Consider the following 12,276-nt stretch of genomic DNA (forward strand, 5'->3'; position numbering starts at 1 on the left):
ACTGAGTACCCCAATCACAGACCTCCCTAGGCCCACCCAAGCTCTACCCCAGATCCCATCCCCTTTACTAATTGTAATGTTTTCCATTTGCTTTTCATATACACAGCAGATATAAAGTCTCAAAACTGACACATTTCAATCACTATATTGAAAATAAAATCATTTTACCTACCGGTGATCCTCTACAGGCTGCTGTAATTAGTTTTAAAGGTGAGACTGGGAGGCTAGAGGAAAGCCGTAGGATGCTAGAGAGAAGGGGGAAACATGCAGGCCTTCGGCGATTTGGGCAGTGCTGGCACTGTACCACGTAGGGAAATCAGCTGGCAGGCGCCTCTCTTCCTCTTCAGTGTGCCACGGCACACTTGGAATCTCAAGAGGCACACTAGTGTGCCTTGGCACACAGTTTAAGATACACTGGTCTATGCAGTAAAAGAGAATAATCAATAGTGTCGAAAGCTGCTAAGTCACGAGAAATTAATAAGACCGATTTTCTTTGAATCAGAAAGTATAGGATTGAGGTGGTAAAACCTATTAATGAAAGTTCTGTAGAATGATTAGGTCTAAAACTTGTTTGATTTGGTTGAAGTATGTCAGTTTTTTTGGTTTTTTTAAGTAACTCGGTTGATTAAATACAACTTTTTCAGTAAGTTTTGCTAAAAATGGGAGATTAGCTGTTGGCCTATAACTTGAACATTCAAGGGAAGGAGAGCTTGGGTGTTTCAGTTTAGGATGAATAGAGGCAAGTTTCCAGTTCTGGGGCATTATTCGTGTAGATAGACTATTGGAAATAATATTCTGGATAACTGGACCAAATATAGTAAAATGTCATTTAAGGATTATTGATGGAATAGCATCATGTGGAGCGTTGGACTTGATGATCTGAATATGTAACCCAAGACGAAAGGGAGAGATGGTTGCTGTGATAGGCATTCAAATATTTGAAAGGTATTAATATGCAAACCTTTTTTCCTGAGATGGGAAGGTAGTTGAACTAGAGGACTTGAATTTAGGTTGCAGGGGGGCCGATTTAGGAATAAATGTCAGGAATAGCTTTTTCGTGGAGAGGATGTTAGATACCTACTACTACCACTACTACTACTACTACTATTTATTATTTCTATAGCGCTGAAAGGCATACGCAGCACTGTACATTTTAACATAAAATAGACAGTCCCTGCTCTGAAGAGCTTACAATCTAATTTAGACAGGACATTTCAGGGTTGGGGAGATTATGGTAGAGGAAATGATATAGTGGGTCTAGGTATCTGACAGCAGTGAGTGGGAGTTGAAAACAGATTCAAAAAAGTGGGCTTTTAGCTTGGACTTGAATACTGCTAGGAATGGAGCATGACGTATTGATTCAGGCAGCCTGTTCCAGGCATACGGTGCCGCAAGAAAGAAGGGATGGAATCTGGAGTTGATAGTGCAAGAGAAGGGTACAGATAAGAGCAGCTTGCCCGGAAAACAGAGATCACGGGGAGGAGCATAGGAGGAGATAAGTGAAGAGAGATATTGGGGGGGCTTCAGAGTGAATGCACTTGTAAGTCAGCAAGAGGAGTTTAAACTGTATTCGGAAATGGCGGGGAGCCAATGAAGTGACTTGAGGAGAAGGTTAATGTGAGAATAGTGGCTCTCACGGAATATGAGTTGTGCAATAGAATTCTGAACGAATTGAAGAAGTGAGAGACGGATGCACGGGAGGCCTGAGAGAAGTATGTTGCAGTAGTTTAAGCATGAGGTGATGAGAGCGTGGACAAGAGTTTTGGTAGTGTGTTGAGAGAGAAGAAGACGGATTTTAGTAATATTATAGAGGAGGAAGCGACAAGATTTGGCGGTTTTTTTGGATCTGAGTCAAAGGTTGCGAGCTGATGAGACAGGAAGGAGGATAGAAACATAGAAACATAGAAAAAGACAGCAGAAAAGGGCTATAGCCCACCAAGTCTGCCCATTCCAAATACCCGCCCCCTGGTTTCACTCCCTTAGGGATCCCATGTGAATATCCCATTTTCTCTTAAAATCCGACACGCTGTTGGCCTTAATCACCTGCAGTGGGAGTTTGTTCCAATGATCCACTACTCTTTCAATGAAGAAGTATTTTCTGGAGTCGCTATGAAACTTCCCTCCCCTGATTTTCAGCGGATGCCCCCTGGTGGTCGAGGGTCCCATGAGGTAGAAGATATCTTCTTCCGACTCGATATGGCCTGTGATGTACTTAAACGTTTCAATCATATCACCCCTCTCTCTTCGTTCCTCAAGTGAGTACAGCCTCAGTTTATTCAGTCTTTCTTCATATGTGAGATCCTTGAGCCCCAAGACCATCTTAGTGGCCATTCGTTGAACCGACTCGATTCTCAGCACATCCTTCCGGTAGTGTGGTCTCCAGAATTGAACGCAATACTCCAAGTGAGGCCTCACCATGGGCCTGTACAGCGGCATCATAACTTCAGGTCTCCTGCTGACAAAACCTCTACGGATACAATCCATCATTTGCCTTGCCCTGGAGGAAGCTTTCTCCACTTGATTTGCAACCTTCATGTCATCACTAATGATCACCCCTAGATCACGTTCCGTCGTGGTCCTGGCCAAGGTCTCACCATTTAGTATGTAAGTTCTGTGCGGGTTTCTCTTACCCAGGTGCATAACCTTACACTTTTTAGCATTGAAGCCTAGTTGCCATGTTGCTGACCACCGTTCAAGCAGCAGTAGATCCTGCGTCATATTATCAGGCAAAATGCTTTTACCTACTATGTTGCAAAGTTTAGCATCGTCGGCGAACATTGATACCTTTCCTTTAAGTCCTTGGGTCATATCTCTTATGAATAAGTTGAATAGAATCGGGCCCAAGACCGAGCCCTGCGGCACTCCACTGATCACGCCTGACGTTTTGGATGGGTACCGTTTACCACCACCCTCTGAAGTCTACCACTCAGCCAATCCTCAACCCATGTAGTTAGAGTTTTCCCTAATCCTATTGATTTCAGTTTGTTCAATAACCTTTGGTGTGGGACGCTATCAAAAGCTTTACTGAAGTCCAAATACACCACATCCAGTGACTCTCCGGCATCTAGCTGCCTAGTAACCCAGTCAAAAAAACTAATCAGGTTAGATTTGCAGGATCTGCCCTGGGTGAATCCGTGCTGGTGGGGATCACGTAGGTTTTCCTCGTCTAGGATTGTGTCAAGATGTCATTTGATCAGTGTTTCCATGAGCTTGCACACTATAGACGTGAGACTCACTGGTCTGTAGTTTGGATAGTGTTATCCACAGAAATAGAGAACGGTGAGATGGGGGAGTTGAGTTTAAGCAGAAAGAAAAGGAGTTCAGTTTTAGCCATATTCAGTTTGAGATGGCGGTGAGATATCCAAACTGCAATGTTGGACAGGCAGGTTGAAATTTGGGCCTGAAATCCTGTAGATATCTGGTGTGGAGAGGTAGATCTGGGAGTCATCAGCATAGAGGTGATATTGAAAACCATGAGAGAAGATCAGTGTACCAAGAGAGTGGGTATTTATGGAAAAGAGGAGAAGGTCCAGGCAGAGCCTTGGGATGCCTTCCCTGGAATGCCTTCCTGCGGGAGGTGGTGAAGAATAACGGTAATGGAAAGAATAAAATCAAAACAAACTTAGCATTGCTTAGATGGCAACTCCAGTGATTGGGAAGCAAAGCCAGTTCCAGGCAGACTTCTATGGTATGTGCCCTGATAATGGCTGAACAGATTTGGATGAACTAGAGTAGGGATTCGATGACAGCTTTAGTAGTTGAACAAGGCAGGCAGACTTATACAGTCTGTGCTCTGAAAAAGGCAAGGACAAATCAAGGTCAAGTATGCATATATAGTATCACTTATGCTATGAATTTATCTTATTGGGCATATTAGATTGACTGTCCAGGTCTGCCGTCATCTACTATGATACAATGTTAAATAGTTTAAAATATTTATGGTCTGAAAATGTGAGCGATTTATTTAAAGTAACTACCAAAATTTTAAGTCTCTTAAAGGAATTGAAACATCATGTATAGATAGTAGACAAGTAAGTAGTGGTAGATCATAAAATGGAAAAAGAATGGCATTTGTTGTGGAAGGTTCTTGAGTCCATTTCTGATAGCCAGATTGCAATAATACCCAACTTCTGAGAAACATCAGTAATAATTTGTAGTGCTAAAAATAAAAAAATTGGATATCTATATAAATTATAAAATGAAATGCCTTAGATCTGTCTGCAATTATAAATCGGGGAATGATGCTGTGCTTGTTCTCAAATACTGATAGACTACCCATGCAGGCAGGTATCGCGCTAAAATATGTAAAGCATAAACATGGCATGAACAGCTGAAGGGGAGAAGGGTCTTTAGGAAAAGAAATATAGCTAATGGTACATTTAATTACATAAGACAAATTTATAATTTGTTAGGACAAAAAGATTAGTGACCTAAAGCCAGATGATAAAACAATAGGTGAATTGATTATTTCAAGCAATTAAGTCGGTATTGCTTCCCATTGGGTACTTTAAGTCAAGAAAGGGTGTTATTGCTTTCTCTGAAACAAAGAAACAAAAAACATCACTTTGACCATAGCCTTGTAGGCAAGCCCTACTACATCCTGAGCTTTTAATTGAGGACTGTCCCTACACCAGGTCATTTTCCTGTAGTATGTCTATAAGAAAACCATTTAGGACTCATGGGCCAGTGCAAGCCAACTGAGTGCTGTACTTGCATATTACCCCAAGTCTTTTAAAAAGAACACCCCCAACCCCCCCAAAAAAAAAACCTCCAAAAAAAAAACCCCCAACAACAAACAAACCATTATTCAGATAATAAAAATGAATGATAACAAAATGCCTGGAATGTTGCTACTCTTTGGGTTTTGGACAGATACTAGGGATTTGGATTGGCCACCGTGAGAACAGGCTACTGAGTTTGATGGACCATTGGTCTGACCCAGTAAGGCTATTCTTATGTTATGTTCTTATGCCTTGTGTCACAGGATCATGACTGGAAAGAACTGAAAAGTACTAGCTAGTATTTTACTGTAATATCTGTTTGTGGTGTGCAGCACAAGTAATGTATCCAAAAAAAACTGATGCCATAATCCACTCCTGTTTTCTTTTATTCTCGTTCTGTGTTCTAGCCCTTATAGTTGCAGTTCTGCGCTTTATACATCTAAAGCCCAGGGTGCTGAATCCCTGGCTTAATGTGAGTGGCCTGGTTTCATTGTGCTTGGCTTCATTTGGAATGACACTTCTTGGAAATTTTCAGGTATAGAAATTTAAGAAGCATTCCCCTACCCAATGAGCTCATTGAGGTGCACTTTTCTCCATCTTAACTTCATTCATTTTTAAGCTCTAACTCTTAAGTGTTTGCAGCATGGGTCTTTGACACTTGAAAGAAAAACTAAATTATTTGTCAAAGGCTTATTTAAAAAAAAGTGTAAGTAATATGTTTACCAGCAGCCAGTAATTGTATAATTAACCTTTATCCTAGGACAGAGGTATCAAACTCAATCACATAAGGGGCCAGAATCTAAAACAAAGGCTAAGTCGCGGGCCAAATTTTTTAAAGATACTTAGGGATCCTTTTATTAAGGTACGCTAACCAATTTAGCGCGCGTTAAATGTGCACCTTAATGAAAGGACCCCTTAGTCTTAGTAGAAGTATAGCTAAAATAATAGATTTACTGTTATAAAGATTTAATATCCTATAACAAAAAATAATAATAATTTCAAAGTTGGTCTAGAGCAGTGTTTTTCAACCTTTTTACACCTATGGACCGGCAGAAATAAAAGAATTATTCTGTGGACCGGCGGTAGAAGAACACTGGGCTAAGTCGTGTGCCAGACCCCGCCCATCTCTACCCAATCTCCACCCCAGACCCCGCCCCCATAATAGTACTAATTGCACCTTGCACGTCCCGTGCCTCATCTGGAAGCCTTCCCTCTGGTGTTGCAATGTCAGAGAGAAGGCTTCCGGTTCAGGTGCAGGATGCCCGTAGGAGCCACTGCCCGTGGCTTTGTGCACTGAATCAGTTAGGAAGAGGGAGCTGGCTCAAAGATAACGCCGCATCAATCGCACCGTGGACCGGCGGTCGAAGAACACTGTTTTGGGCCTGATGCACGTGCTGGCCCTGTGGACCAGCAGGAAATTTCTGTGGACTGGCACTGGTCCATGGACTGGTGGTTGAAGAACACTGGTCTAGAGCGCTAGTGCTATTACTTGTATAACAAAAAAAAAAGAACCCGACCCACGTGGTGGCATCTAGGGCCACCACCAAAAAATGCAGTTACACCAGCCATAGACCGCAGTCACATAAGTGCAGAAGGGACACACCTAACTCAGTCACACATTTAACTGGGAGTTTCACTCACCTTCCACTCCTCCCTCTCCATGTTACACACTTCCCTTGCATTTATGCACTGTGTCACTTATATATCACGTTAGGCACCCTGCTAGCACTTTCACAGTTAATTGGATACTTGGCACATGAATGCTAACATTCTGTAAATTTTTCAGATTTACTTAGTAGAGCAGAATATGGACAGCAATGAAGATATTTACCTTAGATTTCTTTTCAGACAATGCACAATTCATTTCACTGATGGTATGAAAACATTTTATCATTCTAGTGTTACACTGACCAAGCCTTTATTCTGCCAAAGAATTGTTTGGAAATGCTGGGATTTCAGAGTACCTCGGTCTTACAATTAAAATTAGAAAAAAAAAACCCTCTTTAAAAAGGGAAGAACAATAAACCCTGAATGCAGAAAATGGCTCCAGCTAAGTTTCTTTTCTTTTCTATTTTTTTCCTGCAATCTGGCCGGGGCTCGACATAACATGATACAAGTGGGAGGGAGTGCAGGCAAGTCTGTAGCCAATCAGCGCTTGCCTATTCCAGTAAGTCGCCACCCCAGAGCCAAAAGGCAGCCTGTCACTGAGCACTCACAGCAGCCTCAAAGGCTGCCCGGCACCAGTTTGATTTGCACAGTGGTGAAAATTTAACAAAACAGGAGAGCATAATCGTTGCAACATTCCTTGCAAGCTTTTTCTTAAAATCAGACATGAAGAAGTTCAATTTGTGGCTCTTGTACCGGCAGGCCAGCTTAAATGCAAATTGTCTGTCAGGCAAAATTTTATTACACCGCGGGCCAGATTTGGCCTGTGGGCCAGAGTTTGACATGTCTGTCCTAGGACAAGCAAGCAGCATATTCTCACGTATGACATCCATGGAGCCCGGTATGGATAGTGTTAAAAGTGAACTGTCAAGTTAAGTTTTAAGAAACTTTGTGACTGCCCACACCACGCATGCATGAGTGGCTTCCTGCCCAACATTGACTTGCAGTTCCTCAGTTCTTCATTTTCCATGGAGCAAAAAAGTGCTTTTTTTCTAGACTTCGTCCAGTCTGCGTTGCCTTCAACTCATAGTGTTTTTTTTCCAAGTGGCCTTTGACCATTTTTTTCACTTTTCTACTTTTGTTCTACTTGCTTAGAAAGGCTAAATATGTATATATGATGATGCGTCAAAAGTGTGGCGGACAAAGCTGCGCTGACAAGCACGCGCCGACAAATACGTGCTGAACATATGGGCGTTGCCAGTTCACCCTATTTAAAGCCTTATCTTTTACACAAACTGCTACAACTCAAACAACAATGCAGACGTCTTGAAAGAGAATGGAGAAAAGACAACCAAGAACACACAAAAACAACCTGGAGAATACCGAACAAACAAAAGCTAAAAGAAAATCAAACTACACTAGTCAAATAGGCACAGAAATCCAAGACACCAAAAAACTTTTCAAACTAATAAAGGAACTCGCAGACACCAAACCCTACCTAGCCACCAAAACCGCCCCTCCCTCCCAAAGCAAACCAACTGGCTGAATTCTTCAGAAACAAAATCTCAATAGCCAGAAACACTTTCACTGGGACCCCAAGCCATCTTGATGAAATCTCACTACCATATTATATTGGAGGAGCCATGCTGTCTTACAGTGCATTTCGAAAAGAAATCAAGACTATACTATTTCATAAATTTATCTCCTAATTCGAAGTTTTATTCATAACTTAAAAATTTTACTGTCTTTTTTTAGCTAACATGTTTTATTTTCTCCATTAATATTTTGCTGATTGTCCAGTTTCTCTTTTGTGTAAACCACCTAGAATCATTTGATTGTGGTGGTATAGAAGAATAAAGTTTATGTTATGTAATTTTGTTACCATCCTTAGAAAAAGAGGCCTACGCAGCAGACAGAAACTGGTCAGACTTCCCAAACTTACAATGGCCTAACCTAGAAAGACTCTACAACAAATACAATCATGCAGCCCGCGACCTCAACCACTGCCACCTATATCTGTTAAAAGCAGCCAGGACTAAATTCCACACCCACCTCATGCGGTGGATCAGTTACATGCTAACAGAGGGCCAATTTCCACAAGACCTATCCAAAATCATCATAACCCCTATCCTGAAAGACCCAAAGGGAGCTACAGATCAGCCATCCAATTACAGACTTATAGCCTCCATACCTTTTTACGTCAAGCTAAAGGAAGGCCTTGTAGCAAAACTTCTCACCAAATACTTAGAAAACCACAACATACTCCACCTCTCACAATCAGGCTTCAGAGGCAACTACAACACAGAAACACTACTAATCTTCCTCCTAGACACAGCCAAACAACACCTAAGTAAAGGGAAAAAAAATGCTACTCGTACAACTCGATCTCACAGCGGCATTTGGCCTAGTAGATCACAACATCCTACTACAAACACTGGAGGCAATAGGAATCGCAGGCAAAATCCACAATTTGTTTGAAGGATTCCTCCGCTCAAAGAAAATACAAAGTTAAAGCAAACAAGGAACAGTTAGAATCCTGGAACAACCCCTGCAGAGTCCCCCAAGACTCCCCAGTATCTCCAATACTCTTCAACCTTTACATAGCCACACTTGGCACACACTTAGATGAAATAGACATAACTTCATACAGCTATGAAGATGACATCACCATCTTCCTGCCTTTCAACCAAACTAACCCCAACACAATGAACAAATTACACACTGCACTAGAAACAGTGTCCAAATGGATGAGAGACAAATTAAAGATGAATCAAGACAAAACCAATTTCTTACTTCTAGAAAAAACCAAAACCCCAACCATAACAAATCTAGAAATAGACTCCATCACATACCCCATGCAACCCAACCTAAAACTGCTGGGAATAATGATAGACGAAAGGCTGCACCATGCAACTTCAAATCAGCAAAATGATCCCGAAGGCATTCGCAACCATGCACAACATAAGGCAAATCCAAAAATACTTCAACAACGAACAATTCAAACTCTTGGTACAAGCGCTAATCCTAGGACTCCTGGACTACTGTACCACCCTATACCTGTCATGCCCAACCAACATGCAAAAACAATTACAAACAGTCCAAAATATAGCTCTTAGACTGATTTTACTCGCTGAAAAAATATTACTACATCGCCACCGCTTGCCGAGATTCACACTGGCTTCCAGTACAAGCACTCATACAATACAAATTCTACTGCACCCTATTCAAAGCCTTAAATGGAAATGGACCAAGCTATTTGAGCAACCACCTAATCAGGAAAAACACATCCAGACCAAGGAGAACTCATGCACATTTCACCCCCCCCCAATCAAAGGTATACAAAGCAAAAAAAATATACGACTGACTATTAGCCACCAGAGCAGCAAAACTAGACCGCCACCTCTCCAATCTGCTGACTATGACGCCCAACTACAAAACATTCAGGAAAGAACTTAAAACTTTTCTATTTAAGAAATTTGTCAAATGATCTAACTAAACCTGATCGACCCTCCACAGATCCCGATGCATACTATATCTCTTAACCATGTAAATGCCCAGGCCAACTCTTGTTGTAAACCACCTAGAACTGAAAGGTATTGGCGGGATAAAAGACACTATTGTAAGCTGCCAGCCCAGCCTTACATTGCTAGCTGTCACTATTTTCTGTTGGCCTAACCAATGTCAGCAAAGGGCTATGGGAGATTATATCGGTCATATCTGATCTTGGGTGATGTCAGTGCAGATGGACCATCAGCCTCAGAATGCCTAAATTACATCTAATTTATCAGTGCTTAAAAGACTTTGGCCGGTAACATGCTTAAATTGCATGTGATGCCAGTACTTATATCGACTCCCTCGGTACCGGCCCAGCCTAAGCATAGCACCTCAAGGCCACGGGGTACCGCTTCCATATCTCCATCAAGACGTCAGTCTACCTCTCATCGATCTGCCAGTAGACATAGATGCTCTCCATCAAAACTTCGTTGCTCTTCATCAAAGCATCGATATCTTTGACAAATAGACGCTCTTCATAAATAGACATGCTGCATTGAGGCACCGTCATTCTGCATTGCATCAATCCCATACTTCCAGGGATAAGTGAACTTCCCGTCGCTTCCCTTCATCATCAGATTGGTACTGTAGACATTGAGGAGCATCGACTTATTGATCTCCACTACAATCTTCATCTTACAGAGAGTCACCTGGGGTTCTTGCAGTTGATTCTGATCTCACTTTGTCTGCCCCTGAATCATATGGCATACCTTCAGATCCATCTCCTCCAAGAAGATCTCCTGAAGGACTTTCCTTTACTAAGTACATTAAACTGTTGGGCAAGCCGCTTCCTTTCAAATTAGAGGCTGACACAGCCCAGAACAGAGTTTCTTGATGCCTTAGAAGACTAGATAGTAAGAATGAGTTAAATCTAGACAGAGGTAGAAAAATGAATTGAAGAAAGCCAAAAGGAAAAGAAGAAATGAAAAATCCTGGAAAGAGACTTGGGAAAGAGGAAAGCAGAAGCCAGAGAAGTGAATGGCCAGAAAACAAAGAAAAATAATTTTATTTTTAATTTAGGATAAAGTAGTGGTGATACTCTTGATTATAAAGGTTAATAAATAGAATTAAGATGCTGTCTTTTCATTGACATTTTTGACCAACTGTCAAGAGACCAAAACTACCTTTCTCAGTTCAGGAGAACTTATTGTCTTGACTGGGGAAGGAGGTGGTGTTCTCTGAGAGCCAACTGAAAAAATGTTTTTAAATCCTTTCAATAAAATATCATCTTATTTTCTCCTGGAGTACCCCCTTGCCAGTCAGATTTTCAGGATATCCATAATGAATTTGCATAAACTTGATTTGCATAAACTGCCTTCATTATATCCAAATTTCTTTCATGCATATTCATTGTGGATATCCTGAAAATTTGACTGGCAAGGGGGTACTCCAGGACTGAGTTGAGAAACACTGCCTTAGATTATGACAAACCTCCTAAAGAACTTCTCAAGTTACCATGCATAATCTTCTTAAGGAGGCATTCTTTCGAAACTGGAAGACCCCTCTTTCTGTTACTGCAGCCCCAAGAAAAATTGATTCACTCTACATAATTTCTTGTTCTGGATTTGACAAACTGCAACTACAACACCAATCGTTGGTTGTGGAATTGACCTCAAAAAATCCTCCAGTACCAGAGTTTACCCTTCTGCACCACCGGGGCATGAGTATGATACTATGGACAAGTTTGGTCGCCATCTCTACCAAATCTCTATGTTGACCAATATAGTGCTTAATTACAACTCCTACATGTCATTTTATTTTAAATATCTTATAAAGAAGTTGGCTGACTTTGAGCAGTATATTCCCCCAGAACATCTTGTGGATTTTCAGCAGGCCACTCTGTCTCCTACAAACCAGAAAATATATGGCATCTGCCATGTTTGTTTATTAAAATCTTTATATACTACATATACAACAAAAAAAGGATCAAAGCAGTTTACAATATAACTCAATTCAAATTATGAAATAGAAAAGAAAAAGAAAAAATAATAACATTTCTATTACATAATATCCTATAATATCCAAATTAAAACATTAAATTAATTAATACAAATTTTAAAATTATAAAAATTTATAAATGCAGACTGCAGTCCCAAATTAATTTCATCAATTTAAAAAGGCCAGTTGAAAAAAATGTGACTTTAAGGGCTCCTTTTACGAAGGTGCGCTAGCGTTTTTAGCACATGCACTGGATTAGCACGCATTAGCAGAAAATCTACCGCCTGCTCAAAAGGAGGGGGTAGCGGCTAGCGCACACTATTCCGCGCGTTAAGGCCCTAGCGCACCTTCGTAAAAGAAGCTCTAAATGTTTCTTGAAATTTTGAAGAGATTCCTCCTTTCTCGATTCTATAGACATCTTGCTTGGCTACAAGTCTCTGACATGGATATTAATCTTCAG

General features: G+C 41.0%; 1 protein-coding gene across 3 annotated transcripts in view; it reads left to right on the forward strand.

Annotated features, from left to right (window-relative positions):
* Positions 1 to 12,276, forward strand: part of TMEM150C (transmembrane protein 150C) — a 91,717-nt gene that overhangs the window by 64,631 nt on the left and 14,810 nt on the right. For all 3 annotated transcript variants that reach the window (XM_033914458.1, XM_033914436.1, XM_033914447.1), the window contains one exon: positions 5,129 to 5,256. In XM_033914458.1, the coding sequence (XP_033770349.1) occupies positions 5,129 to 5,256 (128 nt within the window). The remainder of the gene's footprint in view (positions 1 to 5,128; positions 5,257 to 12,276) is intronic.

Source organism: Geotrypetes seraphini, chromosome 1, assembly GCF_902459505.1.
Source record: "Geotrypetes seraphini chromosome 1, aGeoSer1.1, whole genome shotgun sequence".
Lineage (NCBI taxonomy): Eukaryota > Metazoa > Chordata > Amphibia > Gymnophiona > Dermophiidae > Geotrypetes > Geotrypetes seraphini.